This window comes from Delphinus delphis, chromosome 2 (genome assembly GCF_949987515.2).
Source record: "Delphinus delphis chromosome 2, mDelDel1.2, whole genome shotgun sequence".
Taxonomy (NCBI): Eukaryota; Metazoa; Chordata; class Mammalia; order Artiodactyla; family Delphinidae; genus Delphinus; species Delphinus delphis.
The window spans coordinates 106128331-106151183 of record NC_082684.1 but is presented as its reverse complement, the minus strand read 5'-3'; the positions used below and the strand labels follow the sequence as shown (position 1 = coordinate 106151183).

The 22853-nt window shown below is 47.1% G+C and overlaps 1 protein-coding gene across 2 annotated transcripts; it reads left to right on the top strand.

Moving 5' to 3' along the window:
• Positions 1–3239: 3239 nt before the first annotated feature.
• On the top strand, positions 3240–22553 carry VPS33B (VPS33B late endosome and lysosome associated). Of its 2 annotated transcripts, XM_060005414.1 has the most exons (23): positions 3242–3581; positions 7052–7132; positions 7515–7576; positions 9048–9097; positions 9293–9360; positions 14224–14269; positions 15342–15436; positions 15734–15838; positions 16239–16335; positions 16560–16637; positions 16982–17055; positions 17357–17443; positions 17603–17693; positions 17907–17981; positions 18230–18294; positions 18416–18470; positions 19386–19432; positions 20022–20154; positions 20776–20849; positions 21341–21442; positions 21597–21672; positions 21775–21891; positions 22186–22553. In XM_060005414.1, exons 1-23 carry the CDS (start codon positions 3486–3488, stop codon positions 22263–22265), a joined length of 1854 nt encoding a protein of 617 aa, XP_059861397.1. In that variant the 5' UTR covers positions 3242–3485; the 3' UTR covers positions 22266–22553. The 2 variants fall into 2 exon arrangements, with proteins under 2 accessions (XP_059861398.1, XP_059861397.1); XM_060005415.1 differs by lacking the exon at positions 21775–21891 and having other exon boundaries at positions 3240–3581.
• The last annotated feature ends 300 nt before the right edge of the window (positions 22554–22853 follow it).

The window sequence follows — 22853 nt, the reverse complement described above, 5'->3', positions numbered from 1 at the left end:
ATGAAAACGTCAATATAATTATGATTTTTAAAAGGGTAATTTGCCATTAGAACCTTAGAGGAGGGACTTCCCTGGTGGTGCAGTGGTTAAGAATCTGCCTGCCAATGCAGGGGCCACGGGGTCGATCCCTGGTCCTGGAAGATCCCACACAAGCCGCAGAGCAACTAAGCCCATGCAGCACAACGACTGAGCCCACGCATCGCAACTACTGAGCCCGCGTGCCTAGAGCCCGTGCTCCGCAACGAGAGAACCCACTGCAATGAGAAGCCTGCGCACCGCAATGCAGAGTAGCCCGCGCTCACTCCAACTAAAGAAAGCCTGCGTGCAGCAACAAAGACCCAATGCAGCCAAAAGTAAATAAATTTATTTAAAAAATAATAACTTAGAGGAGCAAGATGCTATTTGACTGCTTACATATGCATTTCTAACTCCTGTAAATCATTTGTGTCCTTTCCCCAGGGGACTATGAAATATTAGAAGCTTTTATTGCTAGCTTGGATATGTTTTCCATTTACCTCATCCACCACCATCCTAATGCTCGCTAGCTTAAATCTTTTGTTTCCATTCTTGTAAATGCTAATCTAAGGCTTTTGCACCTACTAGTTCTTTGTCCCCAGATTTTCACTTGGCTGGGTCCTTGCCATTCAGGCCTCAGGTCAAATGTTACTTTCACAGGCCTTTTCACCCTAGTCTAAAACAGCTCCCTTCATGTTCTATCACCACACCCTGTTTAATTTTCCCTAGTATTTGAAATGTATTACTAATGCATTATTTGTCATCACCCACCTTGCCCCATTAGAAGGTAGATCCCATAAGGGTAGGAGACGTGTATGTGTTCATTGCTGTAGTTCCACTCCCAACATAGATTTCTTTCTTCCTCCCTTTTCTTTTTCGGCTGTGCCACGCAGCAGGCGGGATCTTAGTTCCCCGACCAGGGATCGAACCTGTGTCCCCTGTAGTGGAAGTGCAGACACTTAACCACTGTACTGCCAGGGAATTCCCCCAACATAGATTTCAATATTGGTTGAGTGAATGAAGAAATGGCTGGGAAACCTTACACCACCAATCAGCCAATCCACAATGGCAGAAAGCCCGGCCTTTTACCTTTGCCAGCCTGTGCATCCAGATCTCAGCCAAGAAGGCCTAAACTTCCTGCAGGTTGACCTGTTCCTGCTCTATGCTGACTGTGTGTCTCAGATCCTAACCCACTGTCATTGAGGTGTTTGGGAAAATTGTCCCTTCTCCCCGGCCCCCCCACTGCCCCATCCCAAGCAGGGAGGCTGGACAGGCGAATGTGGACTCACTCAGCCTGTGTTCCACTGGGTGGGGGTCATAGGACTCCATGGTGCCCTATCCCCAGGCAGTCCTGTTTCATGACACAACAAAGGACTTTGACATCACACTGGATGAGGTGGAGATTTGGGGGGGCAGGTGTAGCATCTGGTGGAGGAGGCAACAGATAACAAGACTGTTCAAGCTGGAATAAAAGCAACTGTGGGTGAAATGGGCACCTCACAGCAACTTGGGGCCAAACTCAAGAGGCTGGCAAACTGTACGACAGAAGGGACTTAAATCCCTGCAAACTGGAGGGTGTATATATCACTCATCTGTGAAGGGCAGCTTCTACCTTTCTGTGCAGCTGAGATTTGATCTAAGGGGAGGGGGTGAGAGGAAGCTCAGTAAAAAATATTAAACAAGCTCTTGAAGCCCAGTGTGAGCATAAAAGTTTTGGGTTTTTTTTTTGCTTAATCTTCTATTATAGAAGTTTTCAAACATTCAAAAGTAGAATATTGTAGTGCAATGAACCCCTGTGTACCCATCACCCAGCTTCAACATTTAACAAATGGCCAATCTTTCTTAATTGCCCCACAGCTCCCTTTGGCTTATTTTAAAGCAAATCCCAGACATCATATTATTTCATCTGTAAGTACTTCAGTCTGTGTCTCAAAGAGATAGGGGCTCCTTTTTAACGTAGACATATAAGCCATTACTATACCTTGAAAGTTTTAGGAATTCCTTATTATCAGCTAATATCCTAATAATATTCTGGCTGATTTCTTTGAATTAGGATCCAAACAAAGTCCACACATTGCAATATTGCATTGTGTTGTTATGTCCCAGAAGTCCTTTATTCTAAAGTAGTTTCCCCTTCCACTTTCTTCTCATTGTCATTTGACAAGTTATTTGACCCATATAATTTTCTGCTTTTTACACATGGTTGATTTTATCCTTGTGATGTCTTTTATCGTGTTTCCACTACCCTCTGTATTTCCTATGAACTGGTAATTAGATCCTGAGGCTTGATCAGGTTTAACATGTGCTTCCCATGCATCTCACCAGGAGATGATGATGTGATGTCACGATTGATTAGTGAGTTCAGGTATTGTCAGCCGGATCTGTCCATTATAATGTCTCTCATAAGCTTTTTTTTTTAACAAGGTAAATATAGATCTTTACCATCACCCCTGAAAATTCCCTAATTTTCTTCCCAATTTTCATCCCCAAAGTCAATCACTTTTCTGAAATTTTTCACTATAGTTTTTCCTGTTCGAGAATCTGATATAAATGGCATACAGATGCCACTCTCGTGTCTGGCTTCTTTCATTTATTCAGTTATTTTTATTGTATGAATATGCCACAGTTTATTTCCCCATTTTCCCACGAAGTGCATTAATGAGCCAAAACTCCGTATTGAAAGGTCACAGCTGGCGAGACTTGGCTTCCATTGGCTACTAACGCGTTCCTCTTCTCTCCCCTCACACCCGCCCCGCATCTCCACGCGTCTGGCCTCCCGCAGTTCGGAAGCGAGAGAGCTCCCAGCCTGCAGCTAAATTTGTGGAGTAGATTTGATTGACAGCCCAGATCCTCAGTGATCAATGCCCTCCGGATTCCGAGTTGGTTTCGCCGATTTCACCAAGTTCTGAAAATCAAGCAAGTGCCCATCGCTTGCTTGGGTGAGCTAGGAGAATTGGGTGTACCCTTCAAAGTTAGTTTAAGGTATAATTCTTTTATCACAGGAACACTCGCCTCCGGTCAGGAATGAAACTGAACCTTGACGCGTTGCCGCTCGTTTTCAAATGTCCCTTCCAGGACGCCGTCCTTTTCCGGGTACGCTGAGCGCTGGTAGAGTGCACGGGACTTCCGGGAGGTCTAGGAAGTCGTCCCTCTCTTTGGCAGGAGGCGGGTACCTCTGCAGGTGTAGACCCAGGTCCTGCGGACCGGCAGAGTGGACCGGGAGGGGTGGGGTGGGACAAAGTGGCTGCAAGCCTGAGGCGAGGTCCCCCGAGGCTGCGGCTGTCCGGCCAGGAGGTGGCCATTCATTCCTCCATTGTGGCTGAGGAGCGAGGGCCCCTTCGGGGGCTCTTTCGAAGTCTGTGCCTTTACCTGAAGGAGAGCCATCCTGCGCTTAACCTGGGGTGCTGCCGGCCTTCTCAGAGCGGAGGGCGTCCCCCTTCTTCCACCCTGCGGCCCAGGTGACCGCTGCCATGGCTTTTCCCCATCGTCCGGATGCCCCAGAGCTGCCTGACTTCTCCATGCTCAAGAGGCTGGCCCGAGACCAGCTCATCTATCTGCTGGAGCAGGTCAGTGCCTGCCACGCTGGGGGCCTTACTGTATGAGCAGCACTCACTGGATGCATAGTTCTTTCTTACCGAGCTCCCTTGGTCTTGCTCTTGGCCCTTGGTATTGTCCTTGGAGCTTCAGTGGCAGGTCCAAAATGAAGCACTCAGGGAGGGAAACTTGGGACGATCTGGCCAGAGAGTTAATGGAAATCCCCCCTCCGCTCCCCCTTTTTTTCATACAGACAAGGGAGACACCACTAGTGCCAAGCATCACTGGGGATGGAAAGATGGTTAAGACAACTTTGTCCTTAGGGTTCTTACGTTCCAGTGGGAGCAGTATGAAACACAAATTACCACACACAGGGTATCATGTGGTGAACGAGTGATAGCTAGGGCGCCTGAAACAATCATTTGTAGCTGGAGTGTGATCTAGGAGTTTCAAGGGGCTGGAGTGTGAAGATGAGCGTATTTTCCTTGGAGATGGGAGAGGATGTTCCAGGCAGAAGGACTGGTAGGAGCAAAGTTGAGGAACCAGGGAAGGACAGGCATGTAATACAGAGAAGAGAGGGATGAGAAGTTACACAATAGGCATTAGGCAGCTACTGAAAAATTTTCCCCAATATGTGACATGAAACAATACTTGAAGATGATTCTAATAGCCATTGTGAAGTTGGATAAATGGGCAAAACAAGAAGGCCAGTGAGGAGACCATAGATCAGACTGAAGTAATAAAGGCCCACACAAAATTAGTGGCAGTGGAAATGAAAGGAATTGATGGGGTTTTTTTGAGTCAAAGACTCAAGGACATTGATTGGTCGTAAAGGTTAAGGGAGAAGCAAAGCTGAATTTGACATTTTTAACTTGAGCTAATAAGAAAGTAATGCTATTACTGTAATTTTAATGGATTACATATATAGTCTTTTGTTTAACGTTCATATTCCCCACTAGATTTGAAGGTCCTTGAGGACAGGGACATACCTATTTTGTCCCACATGTATACCTAGTGAGTACCTAGCTTAGAGTCAGGCACTTAGCATGTGCTTAATAAATATTTGTTGCATGAACATTGAATAGAAATGAGAAAAAGAATTAGAAAGAGGAACAGTTTTGGTGGGGGAAGTTGAATAGTTTGGGTTTGGATAGGATGAAGTTAAGATGCTAGGAGGAAATACTGCTTGTAACATCAGAAGATAGAAAGGTAGAATTGCAGCTAGGGTAAAGATGGAGACTTGGGAGAACCTCAGGGGATGTGGGACCATATTTTATTTCTCTGTAATATGTCCTGTAGTGGTAGCACAATGATTGGCACATGAAAGACACCCAAAAGATGTCTGAGGAATTGAAAAGAGATGCTAGTTAGAACCACTAGTTCTGGTGAGATCCCCATGAAAGAGTAAATGAGACCAAGGATAGAAACTTGTAAATAGAATGACCTGAGGAAGAGCTGCCCACAAGGATGACTTAACGTGGCCAGAGTGGATTTCTGTGCAGTAATGTCCTCTTCAAACTAACTTCCTCTGACTTAATTCTTATTAATGGGCACTGCTATTCAGGCTTGAAACCTCAGAATCATCTTTGACTCTTCTTCCCTCCTCACACTTAACTAAACCAGTTGCTGAGTCCTGTGGATATTTATTTCCTTACACCTGACTTTTTTTTTTTTTTTTTTTTGCGGTACGCGGGCCTCTCACTGTTGTGGCCTCTCCCGTTGCGGAGCACAGGCTCCGGATGCGCAGGCTCAGCGGCCATGGCTCACGGGCCCAGCCGCTCCACGGCATGTGGGATCTTCCCAGACCGGGCACGAACCCGTGTCCCCTGCCTCGGCAGGCGGACTCTCAACCACTGCGCCACCAGGGAAGCCCTACACCTGACTTTTTAAATGGTGATTATAAAATAACACTAACAAATTCTAGAAAATGCAGAAGATAAAGTGTAAAGAAAAAAAAATCACTTACAACCCTACTATCAGATACAAGCACTGTTAACACTGTTAATTTCTTTCAAGTATTTTTAAAAATTCGATTACACGTTCCATGTATCTCTTAAAAAACCTATTTTTGTTCACATCACCACCAGCCTAAATCGGGTCCTCATTCATTACCACAGGCTTGGACTGCTTGTATGTCTTTTGTTTTCTTGCCAAACCCCACGGCATGCCGCGCATCCCCGACCAGGGATGGAACCCTCACCCCCTGCGGTGGAAGCGCAGAGTCTTAACCACTGGACCACCAGGGAAGTCCTTGGGCTGCTTGGACTGTTGCATTAACCACATAAGTGTAGTCCTTATCTCTAGTTTCTCATGTCTCCAATCCATTTTACCCACAGTTCCCAGATTTACCTAATGAAAATTCCCAGCTGATTGGATGCTTCAGTGTACAAAAGCTTTCTATTTTTCCTTGTTCCATAGAGGATCAACACCAAACTCCCTAACTTGGCATTTGGGACCCTTCATGCTCTAATTCCTGTCAAAGATTTCCGTCTTGTTTCACACCATTCCCCTACATCAAGATTTCTCGACCTTGGTGCTATGGACATTTTGGGCTGCTTGATTCTTTGTGGTGGGACTGTCCTGTGCATTGTAGGATATTTAGCAGCATCCCTAACCTCTACCCACTAGATGCCCGTAACACCCCCTGCCCCAAGGTGGACAATCCAAAATGTCTCCAGACTTTACCAAATGTCCCCGGGGGGGCAAAATCAGCCCTGGTTGAGGACCACTGCCTTACCTATCAGGCAAACTGAATTGCTTGTTCTGCCCTTACCATTCAGCCTGTTCTCTTTTCCTGGCCTTTGCTAGATTGCCATCTCAATCTATCACTGCCAACATCCTACCCATTTGTCAAAGCCTAGTTGAGAGGAAGCTTTCAACGACTTCCCCCTCTCTTCTGCTCAGTGTGACCTCTCCTTCCTCTGGACAGATGAAAGGGCAGCATCAGGAGTGATGAAGCGGGAACGAGGAGACAGGGATTTGGCATGAGAGAGTGGGTGTGAGGGTGAGGACTGTCCTGGGTTAAGTTTTCCACCTTGAACATAGGTTATTTTTGTAATTAGAAGAAAAATGCCATTTAAAGAGATATTTGGCAGTTAGTTGAGGGGCTGGAGGATACACGGTGTGGTTTTGTTTTGTTTGGCTTCGTTCAGCAGGAAATCGATTGGGTTATCAGGAGACAGTGGAAGAGGTGGTGGAGTAGAGGAGCAATGATGTAGAACAAGGTCACAGGCGAGCAGGAGGGTTGAGTGACAAGGACTTAACCTTAGAAAGAAGGTGAAATATCTTTCCACTGGTACAGAAAATGAGAAAACAAAATAGGTGAATATGTAGAGAAATGTCAGCTGTGGATATAGGCAATAAATAAGGTGCTGGGGTAGATGAGGTCTAGTGCCCTTCCAACTCAGAGACTGTGCTTCTATTAAGTGGATGGCTGGATGAGCTGTCAGCCGAGGGAGCTCGTGTGACCTGAGAGTAACCCAAGATACTGTGTCTCCTTCAGCTTCCAGGAAAAAAGGACTTGTTCATTGAGGCAGATCTCATGAGCCCATTGGATCGAATCGCCAATGTCTCCATCCTAAAGGTACCTGCCCCTTTCCCCACGTGGATCAGGCCCTTCTTTCCTATTAAGCAGTTTTTCTTTTGATGAACAGTATATATTACTGAAGAGTGACTACCCTTATAGGGTAAATAGGGGATGGCAGAGTTACAGTAAATAGGGGATGGCAGAGTTACGGTGACAAGGGGGGATTGATACTCTTTGTATTGTTTTTGAATTGTTTTATTTTGGGGTTTTCTATTGACAGTTTGAGGAAGGTTCAGTGGGATGGTTGTCAGGGAGGTACTTAGACTGCTAGAATTAGTATAAATAGGAGGGAGCCCTTCCAGAAGACCCCTGTCATTGTATCGGGCTTTGGATTTCCAAGCACACTTATATCCATTGTTTTGTTGGATTCTCTCTGTAGCAACATGAAGTAGACAAGCTGTACAAAGTGGAGAACAAGCCAGCCTTCAGCTCCAGTGAACAGTGAGTGTCTGGGAGACTCTGTCTCGGCTCCAAGCTGGAGGAGGTCCTTTGATTGGCCTTTGATTGGTCTTTGATTGGTTCTTGGCCGAGATCTAGCACCATGATGTTTGTGACATGGTTTGCTTCCCTCCTCTTTTACAAATTCATCCTTAGGTTGTGCTTTAGCCTCTTAATTGGTCTCCCTTTCTGCGGTTTATCCCTCCCTTGTCCTCATCTCTCTTTAACCCAACCTACCATTTCTAACCAGATTGAATAATCTTTCAAAAATATTTTCATTGGGCTCTCCTGAAGAACCTTCAAGGCTTCCCTTACTTACCGAGTGAGGTCCTCATTGTTCGTCATAGATTCCAAGGCTGCCTCCAGGGAGGCCTCTCACCCCCTTTCCAGCCTGGTCTCTTTCATGTCCCCACTATTTAGCTCGCACTTTTGCGTGCTTCCAGGCTCTGCACACGTACCTCCGTGTTTTTGGCCACTCCACCCACTCTGCCTGAAATTCTCTCCTCTCCTCACTGTTCTTGCGACAAATATCCAGCCTTCAGAATCCAGCCCCACCTCCTCCACACAGCTCTCAGTTGCCATTCCAGGGTGATTTTCTCCTCCTCTAGATTTGCATGGGGTTCAGTGTTTGTCCTGTTCACCTGGTACACAGTCACATCCTGCCTGTTGTCTGGTGTTTGTTTTTATTTTTAATACTTCTCAACTTAAGTAATGTACACCCTCCCTTAGAGGAAATAATTCTCCTAGATACATGGAGAATACATCCATGAACCCCAGTTTGAAGAATACTATTTTATATACTTTCTTGTATTGTTTTTTAACACTTGATTGTTAATATACTCCATACATATGTGCATCTTATTTTGCCCAATAGACTGTAAATTATTTGAGAGCAGGAACTCCTGGGTCCACCATAAGGCCAATAAGTGCCCCCAACCCACCACGATATACCTGTTTTATCGAGGGGAGTCTTGTGTGTGTGTGTGTGTGTGTGTGTGTGTGTGTGTGTGTGTGTGTGTTTAAACTCTTAATTATATACTCATATTTTTTAAAAAATTTTATTTATTTATTTGGTTGCACCAGGTCTTAGTTGCGGGAGGTGGGCTTCTTAGTTGCAGCAGGCGGGCTCCTTAGCTGCGGATCCAGGGCTCCTTAGTTTTGGCTCGCCGCCTCCTTAGTTGTGGCATGCTAACTCTTAGTTGCAGCATGCATGTGGGATCTAGTTCCCTGACCAGGGATTGAACCTGGGCGCCCCGCATTGGGAGCGCAGAGTCTTATCCACTGCGCCACCAGGGAAGTCCTAGGTCCTGTGTGTTTGGTATGTAGTGAGCCAAAAGAGCTGGCAGGGCTTTGGCTGGGGTGAGAACTGTAGCAAATGGTGAAAGAGTTGGCATTGTTTAAGTTTCTTCTAAGCTGCTATCACCAACTTCATGATTTTTCTTCACTGAGGTTTTTTCCCCCTTCTCTCCCATAGATTATGCTTCTTGGTCAGACCTCGCATCAAGAATATGCGGTACATTGCCAGTGAGTGTGCCATGGTGTTCATTATAACTAAGACCTGGGAAAGGGTGGGAAGGTCTAAGGACCCTGACCATAAGAACCCTTTAATAAGAAAAGAATTGTTTGGGTAGGCCATGCTCCTCGTAGAGGCTCTCTGCTTCCTTGCTTCTAGTCTAACAAAGGTCCATGGCTTTTGAGTTGCATCCTTTCTGTCTGTAGATCTTGTCAATGCTGACAAAATGGCTGGCCGAACTCGAAAATACAAAGTGATCTTCAGTCCTCAGAAGGTGAGTTTGGACCCTGGTGGAAATGACATTGGGTAGAACAGGACTGGGGACTAGGAAGGGGTAAGGGGCCAACACTATATAGCTGTATCTCCCTCAAAGCAAATTATAGGTGACTGAGCAAAATACCTGTCACCGTCTTTTTATTAAGGTAGCAGAGAATCTGTCATCAAATTGCCCCGAATATAGATTGTATAGTTGTGAGAGATGTCCTCTACATAGATTTCTTTAAGTGAAAAGATTGACATTTTTGAAGTAGAACCTGCTATGTATCCCTTCTAACACCAATTCCTATATAGTAATGGTGCACAATGTTATGGCTTTTCAATGACTTTCTCCCTATATCCCTTTAATAACAAACACAATAAATCTTCACCCTCCCGCCCCACGCTCATCGAAGGCATGTGGCTGGGCTGCCCTTGGGTTATCAGAACCATACCAGTGTACTTTGGAAGAGGTTTTTCTTACACAGGGTGCAGTAAAATGGTCTCTAAGCTTGGAGCAGCTGAGGGAACTGAAGCCCACAGTCACATAGTGAATTAACATAGCCAGGCTAGGTTTCTTCCATCTTTACCTCAATAATTGCAGTAAGTGTTAGGTGATCTGTCATAGTATCTCCGTTTCTCGATTCCATCAAGCTCCCCTGTCATCCCCACATCAACGGGGTGCATTGTAGGTACATCCTCAACCTGATTGATTGGGAGGAATGATGTACCAGGTCTATACATTGCCCGTCGTAGGACTATACAGTTATACCAAGTAGTGCATGCCACACTTAGAGCAGGTAGAAATTAAAGTTGAAAGGACAGGGATTTATTCCTTTGCAATTTTTCCAAGAAAATTCTAAAGAAAATAGAAGCAGTAGGTAAGACTAAAGACACTGAAGCCAAACTGTCTGGCTGTGAATCCATGCTTTAGCACCTATTACCTGTGTGATCTTGGATAAGTTACTTAACTGCTCTGTGTCTCAGTTTTCTCATCTATAAAATGGAGTTGATAATAGTACTTATCTCTTTTAAATGAGGTGACTTTCAGTTTCTATTAAGAAGTCTAGAGGAATCATAGGCTTATATTGTTTTCTCATCATTTAAAAGGAACAAGAGGAAGGAACCAATGATCTTCCTTTGAAGATCATTTGAAGATTGATAGCACAGTCTTACAGCTATTAATCCTGTTTAGGAATACAAATATATCAAGTGTAGCATTATTACCAGGGCAAGAAAATTATTGAGTAAAATAACCGATCAGAATTAGAGGTTACTTTTGAATGTTATTAAAGGAGCTATAGCAGTAATCTCTAGTTTTTGGAGTCTTACAAAACCCTGTTTTTCAAATTATACTTCCAAGGACAGATTTGTTTAAACAGGGAATAGAACAAATTGTTAACAGTTTCAAATAATGCTACAAGCCTCCATATCACACAGAAAAAAGAAAATTGATATTTTTATGAATTTTTTTCTTTCTAACACCCTATCTAATCAAATTTTTTGACCTGATTTTCCATTACAGGACAGTGTCTTCCTTAGTTGCTGTAGGGAAGAGGAATTTTCTCTCTCTTCCTGAGACTCCCTTTGTTAGTTATGAAGATTGGCAGTTTTCAAACTGGGCTATGGAGTTCCATTAGTTAGCATTAAAAGTAGCCCTGTAGGGACTTCCCTGGTAGTGCAGTGGTTAAGAATCCACCTGCCAATGCAGGGGACACGGGTTCGAGTCCTGGTTCGGGAAGATCCCACATGCTGTGGAGCAGCTAAGCCCGTGCACCACAACTACTGAGCCTGCGTTCTAGAGCCCGTGAGCCAAAACTACTGAAGCCCGCGTGATACAGCTACTGAAGCCCAGACGCCTAGAGCCCATGCTCCACAACAAGAGAAGCCACCGCAATGAGAATCCTGCGCACTGCAATGAAGAGTAGCCACTGCTCTCCACAGCTAGAGAAAGCCTGTGCACAGCAACGAAGACCCAACACAGCCAAAAATAAATTAATAAAATTAATTAATTAATTTTTAAAAAATTAAAAAAAAAAGTAGCCCTGTAGGATTTCAGTTTTACTGACATAAATGAATGAGGGATGAATAGGACTCTTCTGTGTAACCATAAAATAAGGAGCACATAGCATTAATCTTCCACACCTCATAGAATTATGAGGATCAAGAGAGGTAATACTTTTATTTTTTATTTATTTACTTTTCAATTTTTTTTTTTTTTTTTTGAGTGCGTTGGGTCTTCATTGCTCCATGCTGGCTTTCTCTACTTATGGCAAGCGGGGGCTACTCTTCATTTCAGCGCTCGGGCTTCTCATTGTGGTGGCTTCTAGTTGCGGAGCACAGGCTCTAGGCGTGCAGGCTTCAGTAGTTGTGGCACACAGGTTCAGTAGTTGTGGCTCTCGGGCTCTAGAGCACAGGCTCAGTAGTTGTGGCACACAGGCTTAGTTGCTCCACGGCATGTGGGATCTTCTTGGACCAGGGATTGAACCCGTGTCCCTTGCATTGGCAGGCGGATCCTTAACCACTGCACCACCAGGGAAGTCCCTCTTTAAAAAAATGTTTATTTATTTAGTTGGCTGCTCCGGGTCTTAGTTGCAGCATGCAGGATCTTTAGTTGCGGCCTGTGGGGTCTTAGTTGGGGCATGCATGTAGGATCCAGTTCCCCGACCAGGGCTTGAACCCGGGCCCCCTACATTGGGAGCACAGAGTCTCAACCACTGGACCTCCAGGGGAGTCCCGATGGCACAGTCTTACAGCTATTTATCCTGTTTAGGAATACAAATACATCAAGTATAACATTATTACTAGGGCAAGAAAATTATTGTGTAAAATAACCAATCAAAATTACAGGATACTTTTGAATGTTATTAAAAGAGCTATAGCAGTAATTTCTAGTTTTTGGAGTCTTACAAGAATCTTTTTTTTCAAATTATACTTCCAAGGACAGACTTGTTTAAATAGGGAATAGAACAAGTTGGTAACAGTTTCAAATAATGCTACAAGCCTCTATATCACACAGAAAAAGAAAATTGATATTTTCATGAATTTTTTCTTTCTAACACCCTATCTGATCAAATCCTTTGACCTAATTTTCCATCATAGGATGATGCCTTCCTTAGTAGCTGTAGGGAAGAGGAAATCTGTCTCTCGTCCTGAGACTTCCTTTGTTAACTATGAAGATCGGCAGTTTTCAAACTGGGCTATGGAATTCAATTAGTTAGCATTAAAAGTAGGTCCATAGGGACTTCCCTGGTGGTCCAGTGGTTAAGACTCCTTGCTTCCCCTGCAGGGAACGCAGGTTCGATCCCTGGTTAGGGAACTAAGATCCCCATGAGCCACGCAGCATGGCCAAAAAAACATAAAATAAAAAATAGAAAATAATTTACAAAAAATAAAAAAGGAGGACAAGTCACTGGCCTTTCCCCATCTAAGAGCGGAGGCTCACCTGTGTTCTTGGCCCCATCCCTGCCTGCTTTCTCCACTCTCTTGCTTCATCAAGTAGACTCTTATATCTTCAACCATATTTATCCCTTCTAAACAGTTCTCTGTCCTCATCTCTTGTCCCTGACAGCGACTCTCCCTTAATTTGTGGCCAGACTGAAGAATTATCTGCTGCCACTGCTTCTGCTTCCCCACGTCCACCTTCACCTTTTTTTTTTTTTTTTTTTTTTTTTTTTTTTTGCGGTACATGGGCCTCTCACTGTTGTGGCCTCTCCCGTTGCGGAGCACAGGCTCCGGACGCGCAGGCTCAGTGGCCATGGCTCATGGGCCCAGCCGCTCCGCGGCATGTGGGATCTTCCCGGACCGGGGCACGAACCCGTGTCCCCTGCATCAGCAGGCGGACTCTCAACCACTGTGCCACCAGGGAAGCCCCCACCTTCACCTTTTAATCTAGTCGCCTAAGATCTCCATTGTCAAATCCAGTGATGTCTATGTCATGCTCTTCCTCCTTAACTTCTCTGGCATTTGAGACTGTTGCCCATTCTTCCTTGAAACTCTGCCTTTAGAGGTGCTATTTAGGGGTGCTGTTTTCTCCTAGTCTCACCTCTCTATGTATTCTTTCTCGGTCTTCTCTGCCCGGTCTTGGACTGTGCACCCTTTTAATTTTGGTTCCCTAGAGTCCTGTCCTAAGCTCTCTTCTCTCTGTATGTTCTTTTGGACAAGCTATCCACTTTAAGTGCAGTGTATGTGACTTTAGCCCCCAAGGCTGTCTGTCCAGACCTCCCTCGGTGTCTGCAGAGGTCCCATGGACATGTCCTAACCAGAACTCCATCCCTGCTCTCTCCACACCATTGCTTTTTACCTACACCTGCTCCTCCTCCTCTGTTTCTATAGCACTGTCATGCCCTGCTTCCCGTCGCTGCTGGCAGGACCCACCCTTCCCTGACAGCTGAATACTTTCTCCTTTGTAAAGCTTTTCTAGTCAATCAGGGAGAAAAAAAGCAGTTGGCTTAATAAGTGAATGAAATGGCTGAAGAGGAAACAAAGCGTTGGGCCAGTGATTCCAGCGGTCCTTTCTAGATCTAAGAGTCTGGGTTCTTTTGTCTTTTTCACTGGGTTCAGTAAGTGTGGTCCTTGGGCTTCCCTGGTGGAGCAGTGGTTGGGAGTCCACCTGCCGATGCAGGGGACACGGGTTCGTGCCCCGGTCCGGGAGGATCCCACATGCCGCGGAGCGGCTGGACCTGTGAGCCATGGCCGTTGAGCCTGCGCGTCCGGAGCCTGTGCTCCGCAACGGGACATGCCACGACAGTGGGAGGACCGCGTACCGCAAAAAAAAAAAAAAAAGAATAAGTGTGGTCCTCATCAGTGACCACAGAGGAACTCCAGAGAAATGGAAAGAATGGAGAAGGGGGTTACTAATCAGCTTCCCTTTCTCTTTCAGTTTTATGCGTGTGAGATGGTGCTTGAGGAAGAGGGCATCTATGGAGGTGAGAGGAGACGGATATGAGTGGAGAGGGGGAGGACGTGTGGAAGAAGGCCGTGATGGTTGTTCCCCGTACCCATCTCCTTTTCCCTGCCTTATTCCTGTTGGCCTGGCAGGAGGAGAGGGTACTGAGAATGGGAAGGAAGACCCCAAATTAGAATACTAGTGGGGCTATAGTTGAAAATCACCGATGCCCTCTTCTTACCTCCCAAGACTCCCACAAGCAAAACTCGTGCCTTCCCTCCTGTGTGCATTCCTCACTCCATCCTCCGTGCAACACAAACCTGGTCGCCATCCTCCCTACTGGAAATCCTGCAGTGGCTCAGAATAAAGCCCAGGATACTCAGCATGGCCTCCTGTGCCTCTACAGTCTGGCCCCTTCCTGGCCCTTTAGCCTCCTCACGTGCTACTCCTCTCTCCTGACTCACTACCCTCCAGCCATGGGGACTTCACACACCAGTTCTTGTTGCCTAGAATGTTCCTCACCCTACAGCTTTTTGCCTACCCAAATCATACTCAAATTCTAAGCCAAATGTCTCTTCTTTAGGGAAGTCTTTCCTGTGCCTGTAGTTGGGGTTAGATCCCTGAAATATTTGTGCTCATAGGTTGCTGTTTTACTCCTTTGGAGCATATAACTGTAGTTAGATTTGTCTGGTGTGTACTCTCTCACTACCTTGTCAGCTTCAGAAGTCAGGAGCATGTCCATTCCGTTTACCACCATGTCCCCAGTATTTAGCCTAGCACCATACATATGTGGCTCTCCGTCAGTATTTGTCCAATAATGCATAAATGAAGGAGTGTTTCATCAGCACTTTTGGTCCGCACTCTAACGAAAACACACCACTGAGATCCCACTGTATTACAGGCTGTTACGTACATGTCTCCTTTCCTCATCAGCCTGTGAGCCCCTTCCGGGCAGAGATTGTATCTTATTCGCCTCTGAGCATCCCGTGCTCAGTGCAGTACCTGGCGTGTGGCAGGCACTCAGGAGTTTTTGCACGGCTGTAGTGGAGCTTCCCTCTTAATGTGGAGCCACGTGCCTTCGGCAGGGAGGCTGATGCTGTCTGTACCCACAGATGTGAGCTGTGACGAATGGGCCTTCTCTTTGTTGCCTCTTGATGTGGATCTGTTGAGCATGGAACTACCAGAATTTTTCAGGGACTACTTCCTGGTAAATGCAGGGCCCTTGGGTCTTGGCATCAAGGAGTCGGGACAGACATGGGGTCCTGTGGGCTAGAAATATGGATTCAACCTTCATCCACCTCATAATTTATCATGAGTGATAGTAATTTGGAGACGGAATACCACTGCTTGAGGCTCATGGGGCTTCCACTGGGGCCAATGAAAATGGACTTTTGCAAGCATTGCCCAGACCCTGCCTTTCTGCTCAGGGCTTCTAGGCCTATCCACTTTCCAGATGGATCTGTCAGGTTGATCCATATCTTTGTGGTCCATGTGGTCCCTGCAGGAAGGAGATCAGTGTTGGATCAACACTGTGGCACAGGCCTTGCACCTCCTCAGCACGCTCTATGGACCCTTCCCTAACTGCTATGGAATTGGCAGATGTGCTAAGGTGAGCAGTTCTGTGTCCTGATAGCCCCTATTCACTTGTTTTCTAACCACCAAGGATTGTTCATGGGCATCTGGGATGTGAGGTATATTCTTTACCTTGCTTTCATTGCTCCAGAGTAGGTCCCCAGAGGGGAGAACTTGTGTGGCTAAGAGAATGGCAAGGGCCCAGGACCTCTAGGTAGCATCCCTAAATCTTTGGGGGCGGAGAGGCTCCTTCACTGGTGTGGGGCAGGATGAGGAGGGGTAGGAACAGGTGGGAGTAGTAGAGGTAATATCGTTAATAATTAGCTCCTCTCTTGGGGTCAAGGAGAAGGATCACATGGAAAGGGGTTGGGTTCTGTAGGTGTGGGGCTGCACAAGGGACCTGGACATAAGATTGTGAATGTCTTGGGCCCTGACAGATGTCACATGAATTGTGGAGGAAACTGGAAGAGGAGGAGGATGGTGAAACCAAGGGCCGAAGGCCAGAGATTGGACATGTCTTTCTCCTGGACAGAGGTGAAGTATGCTCAGCACTCCTCTCATCTGTCGACCCTAGAAGATACGGGAATATGGGAAACATGGTGGCACAGCTGGGATCCTCAAGTTGAGCCTGTGAATGCCAGCGTTGACTGGGGACGTGGGCACTTGGGCCCCATGGAAGGCACTTGAGCAGATACTGAGCAAACTGGGTGGGAGGCTGCATCGGGGAAGACCCTCACTGTCGGGGATCTCGGTTTCAGACGTGGACTTTGTGACAGCACTTTGCTCCCAGGTGGTTTACGAGGGTCTGGTGGATGACACCTTCCGCGTCAAGTGTGGTAAGTGGCATCTTAGTGAGACGGAGGGGTCCTCAGCTCCTGGAGCTTCCCACGGTGAGGGTGCAGGACTTGTGGGAGAGACCCAGGCTTGGAGTGAACTGCTGCCTTCCAAATAGTTTGGGGGAACGTTTAAATCTTTATTTCTTTTTTTTGGGCGACACTCCTTGGGGGATCTTAGTTCCCTGACCAGGGATGGAACCTGGGCCCCTGGCATTGGAAGCTCAGAGTCCTAACCACTGGACCACTAGGGAAGTCCCTGGGGGACCTTTAATGGCAGTTCCGGAAAGAAAGGGGAAGGAAGGACTCATCAGAGATCCTCAGAGCTGTTTCCTCTGCTCTCAAAGGGAGTGTCGACTTTGGCCCAGAAGTCACATCCTCTGACAAGAGTCTGAAGGTGCTGCTCAACGCCGAGGACAAGGTGAGCACATGGGTGCTGGCAGAGGATTTCCCCAGGGCCACTGCCACCATGAGGCTGTGGGCCCCGGCACTGGGAGGAGAGGCCGAGTCCCCAGGACAGAGGGGCACCCAGCCAGTTAAGAGCACAACCCAGAGCACACAGCAGGGATTTGACATGTCCTTACTGATACCAGCTCAGCTTTCTTTGTACTTCTGCTAGAATAGCTGAGCACTCTCCCTGTGCCGTTGTTACCCTGATGAGGCAGGAAGGAACGAGGTATGTGTCTGTATAGTAATTTGTTCCTGTCTCATTCTCCTTGCAGGTGTTTAATGAGATTCGTAACGAGCACTTCTCCAATGTCTTTGGCTTCTTGAGCCAGAAGGCCCGGAACCTGCAGGCCCAGTATGACGTGAGGCTCCCAGCCCGGGTCCTCTGTTTCCTCAGTGGCTCCCCAGGCTGCTGCCCTTTGGCTCCCCTTCTGATGCTACAGTGGGTGGGAACTGAGGGAGGGTAGTGTTTGCTCACATCTGAGGGCAGAGGGGCTGACCTCATGGGAATGTCCCCACAGCGCCGGAGAGGCATGGACATAAAGCAGATGAAGAACTTCGTGTCCCAGGAGCTCAAGGGACTGAAGCAGGAGCACCGCCTGCTGAGTCTCCGTAGGTTTCAGCTTGAGGGTAGGGCAAGGGGAACCCTGCAGAGGAGATCTGGGAGGAGATCCCTGTTCATTTGGAAAATAGTGCTCTTCTTTGGTCTAAAGTGTGAAGAAGTGCTCCTGCACTTTGCCTTAAGAGGTCCTTATTCTTCTGGACAATAAAGAGGCATTCTTCCAGAACCAGGATATGTCAGCTCCCCTTTTGTCCTGTCTGCAGATATCGGGGCCTGTGAATCCATCATGAAGAAGAAAACCAAGCAGGACTTCCAGGAGCTCATCAAGACTGAGCATGGTGACTTGGCTACTTCTCCTGCTTCTGCTTCCGTGGCTCCCAGTCCCAGCCCGCCCTGAAAAGATGCTCTCTGGCTCTTTCCAGCTGACGCTGGCTGTGTGGAATGTTGGTTCCTGCTAGAAGCCCTGGGGGCCCCTTAACCCACCCCAAGGATGAAGAAAGAGATGGGGAGACAAGACGCCCATTAGCATAGATGGCAACAGCTGAGCAGCTCCCCCAGTAACAGGCTCTCCTCTGATTATTTGCAGCGCTGCTGGAGGGCTTCAGCATCCGTGAGAGCACCAACTACATTGAAGAGCACATAGACCGGCAGGTGAGGCGGGAAGGGGGGAGATATTGGGAACAGCGTTTAGAGGTGGGGCTCAAGCGGAAGCAAGAGGAGAGAGCGTGTGTTATGAAACTTGAATTCTCCTTGACTCTTTCTTCCTGTGCAGGTGTCACCCATAGAAAGCCTTCGCCTCATGTGCCTTTTGTCCATCACTGAGAACGGTGAGCCCCAGGGACCAAAGACGCCAGATTGAAAAGCTGTACCTTAGGGATAGTTCCCTGTAATCTCGTGGATTCTTTCCCCTGTAAAATAAAGCAGCTTTTGTTTTGGGTGAAACATCCCCAGGTCATAAGGTAATTTATTGTTCCAGCCCTAAACAGGACCACATCCACCCTCCCCAACGCCCCCGGCACACGGCCTGTCCCATCGTAGGATTGCAAAGGGGTAGAGCCGAACGGCATTTCTCTCATCATTCCATCTGGCCTCCTACCCGCAACAAGATTTCATAATCAAGATACAGTCCAGGAAAAACCAATTTCATAAACATTTTAAAAGCTCAGATTCTGCAACCTTTCATGGCAACTTGTTTTGAATGTTGAAGTCTTCCAGTTGGCAAATATTCTTTAAGGTTGCTTTCTACCCAAAGACGTTATTTGCTTATTCTAAATCCCCTTTATTGTAGTTGGAAGTCCATTTCTTCTTACCTCTGTGGAGAAAAACATCTAAGGCTGCACTTTGGGAACTCATTTGAACACTTTTCCTATTCCCCACTAGCTGTTGAGCAGTTCCCCAGAAAACTGGCCCATAGCCAGAGAGAAATGCACGGGAAGGCCCTTGTCCTCCCTCCTGGCGCATCCCACCCCCCACTACGGATTAGATTAGCTTTTGTTTCGGTGTCGCTTCCTCGGGGCTCTTCCTTGGAACTCTCAGATCCAGGCTATATCTTTCAAAAAGCAAGCGTAAATTTAGGAGTCAATTTAGAATCAGCTGCATAGGATGCAAGGTTAACGTTATGTACTGACTCCTTCCTTCTGACTAGGGTTTTTTTTTGGTGGGGGGACGAGGGTTGGTTTGTTGGTTTGTACACTTTAGGGCACCTCAACTGGCTCATGAACCTTTATCTTCCTTACCCTCAGGTTTGATCCCCAAGGATTACCGATCCCTGAAAACCCAGTATCTGCAGGTAAGGCCAGGAGACTGTGTTCTTGAGGGAACTTGGTGGAGGGAGGTCATTGGACATTTTCGAAAGAGGCAAAAGAAGAAATGGTCCCTTTCCTGTCCCCATCACCCTCCTGTTCCCATGCAGCCTCCCTCTCAGAGGTTGTGGGGATGGTCACCTTTCAGCACGCAGAGACCCTTCCCACTACCCTTGTTTCACTCTCCTCCCCTCTTATGTGGCCAATGCGGGGGGAATTTGAACAATTCAGCTGTTGGACCCAGTGGTGAGTTCTTACTCCTGGATTCTCCCTTTATTTAGCACCTTGCGAGGCGTCAATACACCTTTCCTTCCAGGTCCTTCTCAAGTCCTACCTCCTCTGTGAAGCCTTCCCCACCTCCTTACATCGACAGCTTTCTGTGCTCTTTAATTGTTCCGTGCTGCTTTTATTCTTTGTTTGGCATTTGGTGATTTCTGATATGAAAATCTTCCCCACAAACAAGTGTGCGCTGCTCAGGACACAGAGCACATAATCCTCTCCCCCACCTCCATATCACCTAACAGTGCTAGGCCCTTGGTGAACGCTCGGTAGAGAGCTGAATTGCATTTTCTTCAGAGCTATGGCCCCGAGCACCTGCTAACCTTCTCCAATCTGCGGCGAGCTGGGCTCCTAACGGAGCAGGCCCCGGGGGACACCCTCACAGCTGTGGAGAGTAAAGTGAGCAAGCTGGTGACGGACAAGGCTGCAGGTGAGCAGGGAGTACAGGTAACCCCTTTCACCCTCCTCGGCTGTTGTTGCCCGTTCTCTCAATAGGCAGAGCACCCTGGTGGGGAGAGAATGAGCTGGGGAAGGAGAAAGTGATTCCTTACTGTTACTGTCCTTACTGCCACTACTTCTGCTTGTAAGAGCAGCTTCCAGTTATTGAACACTGACGTGCTAAGCCTTTTAGATACACTTTCTCATTTAATCCTCGCAAAGTTTCCGTGTGGTAAGTTTTATTATCTCCATTTTACACATGAGGAAACCGAGGCTTAGGGAGGTTAAGTGACTTCTTCAGGGCCCCTTAGTAAGTCAGATTTAACTCCAAAGGCCGTACACTTAACCAGTAAACTAGGATCACCCTGTAGATTGCATTTAGTAGAGGGCTGGTACCCTGTAGGAGGAGGAAGACTGCGGGTGGGAGAAGGGTGGTGCTTGTCTTAATCAGTTCCAGGGAACTGTAGGTGAACGGCTTTGAAGGGGATCTTCAGATGTGATAGGTCCTGCTATTTGAGAAGAGGGGGTCCTGTCATTTCCTGAGTGGTATCACCTGTGGCAGCATCATTAATCCATAAACCTTAGATGAAACCAGCGCAGATTTCTTTCCCAGGAAAGATTACTGATGCCTTCAGTTCTCTGGCCAAGAGGAGCAATTTCCGCGCCATCAGCAAGAAGCTGAATTTGGTATGTAGAACAGGGGTGGACAAGGGAGGCAGTGGGGTCAGTCCTTTGTGAAGTACTTTGAACCAACAAAATCCTCTCTGTCATTTTGTTTTTATAAAGATCCTTTTGTGTGGTAGCATTATAGCATGAGCTTAATAATGAGACAAGACACAAAGGTTCATTCATTTAATGAACACGTAACTCACACCTACCAATGTCAGAGAATACACTAAGTGCCGCTTCAGTGACAGACATGTCCCATGTCGCTGAAGGGTCAGAAGGGTCCCTCTTTCCAGCGAGCATGGAAACTCATTCAAGAGAATCAGCAGGCACTGAACAGCTTTCATCTTTAGTTATGGATTCTTTTTTTTTTTTTCCTCCAAGGCTATTGCTGTTTCTTACTTTAGTTGAAGTAAGAACTGTTCTTAGGGGTATGCCACTTTTCTCTGACCCTGTAAAGGACTGGAGGGCTGAGTGGCCACTTGCCTTATACAGTCCCCTTTGCCCTCTAGATCCCACGTGTGGATGGCGAGTATGATCTGAAAGTGCCACGTGACATGGCGTATGTGTTCAGTGGTGCTTACGTGCCCCTCAGCTGCCGAATCATCGAGCAGGTGAGAACGAGTGGCTCGCTCCTGTTCATATTTCATGCTCTCTGCTTTCTCTTAGTCCCTGGCCTGGCCCAACTTTTAACTACCTGAGTGACTAGCAAGAAATGTGACAGTCTGGCTGCTGCTAGACTTGAAACTAGCGCTTGTGCCTTCCCAGGTGCTGGAGCGGCAAAGCTGGCAGGGCCTGGATGAAGTCGTGCGGCTTCTCAACTGCAGTGAGCTGGCATTCACAGGTGCATGGCCTTGCCCAGTGGGGGCGGGGTGAAACAAGAGGAGGGCCGGATGCATCATCCAGTAGTGCTGGTGAAGAGCTGAGTCTGGTCTGGTCTTTGCAGACATGACCAAGGAAGACAAGGCTTCCAGTGAGTCCCTGCGCCTCATCTTGGTGGTGTTCTTGGGTGGTTGCACATTCTCTGAGATCTCAGCCCTCCGGTTCCTGGGCAGAGAGAAAGGTGAGATCAGGCTTCCGTGGGATCTGGGGAACAAAGGGCAGCCCTCAGGAAGGCTTCTTTACTGGCCTCTGGGTACCACTTGCTGGCATCTTGCTGTGGGCTGAATAGCAGGAAGCCCAGTTCCACCAAGCATGGCAAGTTGCTGTGCCCAGGAGCATGGCACGGACGCATCTATGACTATAAACTGGTGCTCTGACCCAGCCAGGGCCGTGGAACTGGAGGGGCTTGACATGGCTGGTGTTAGGGGCTTAAATCTGCCCTCAGTCATGTATGGTGTTGCTTTTGACTCCTTAGGGTACAGGTTCATTTTTCTGACGACAGCAGTCACCAACAGCGTTCGCCTTATGGAGGCCATGAGTGAGGTGAAAGCCTGAACTTTTCCCGGCCAGTGTTGATGTCTCCCTGGACATGTTCCGCAGTGGGAGGCAGGAGTTTGAATCCCAGCTGCTAATAAAATGTCTACCAACTATGCTCCTAACAGCTGGGGAGCAGGGAACTTATTTGAATTTAGAGAACATATCTGAGGAGAGAGTTCACTTCCTGCCCCCAGGATATTTCTTTTTTGTTTATGAAGTACAGCCCATGCTGATGAGATAAGGAGGAAGAGGATCTTTTGCTAAATCCTGTTTGAGTATCATTGTAAATAAAGCCTCTACTCTCAATGTATCAATATTATGTTTAGTTCTAGACAGGCACTTCCATGTTTACTGGTGAAGCAGAGGGAGCTTTACATAGGGGCTTCGTGTATTCTACGGCCTGGACTGGGTAGTAGCTCTGGGCCTGGTCTGGTTCTTCCTTGAAACTTGCACTGTACTGGACTTTCCTCAACCATAAAATGAGGATTACTTAGATGATCAGTACCAGTTAGATGATTGCACCCTTCCAATTCTAAAATTCTGTGATTCATTACACTTTAGAAAAAATGAGCTTGCTATGGTTTTAACTTAAGGAGTCGCTTGAAT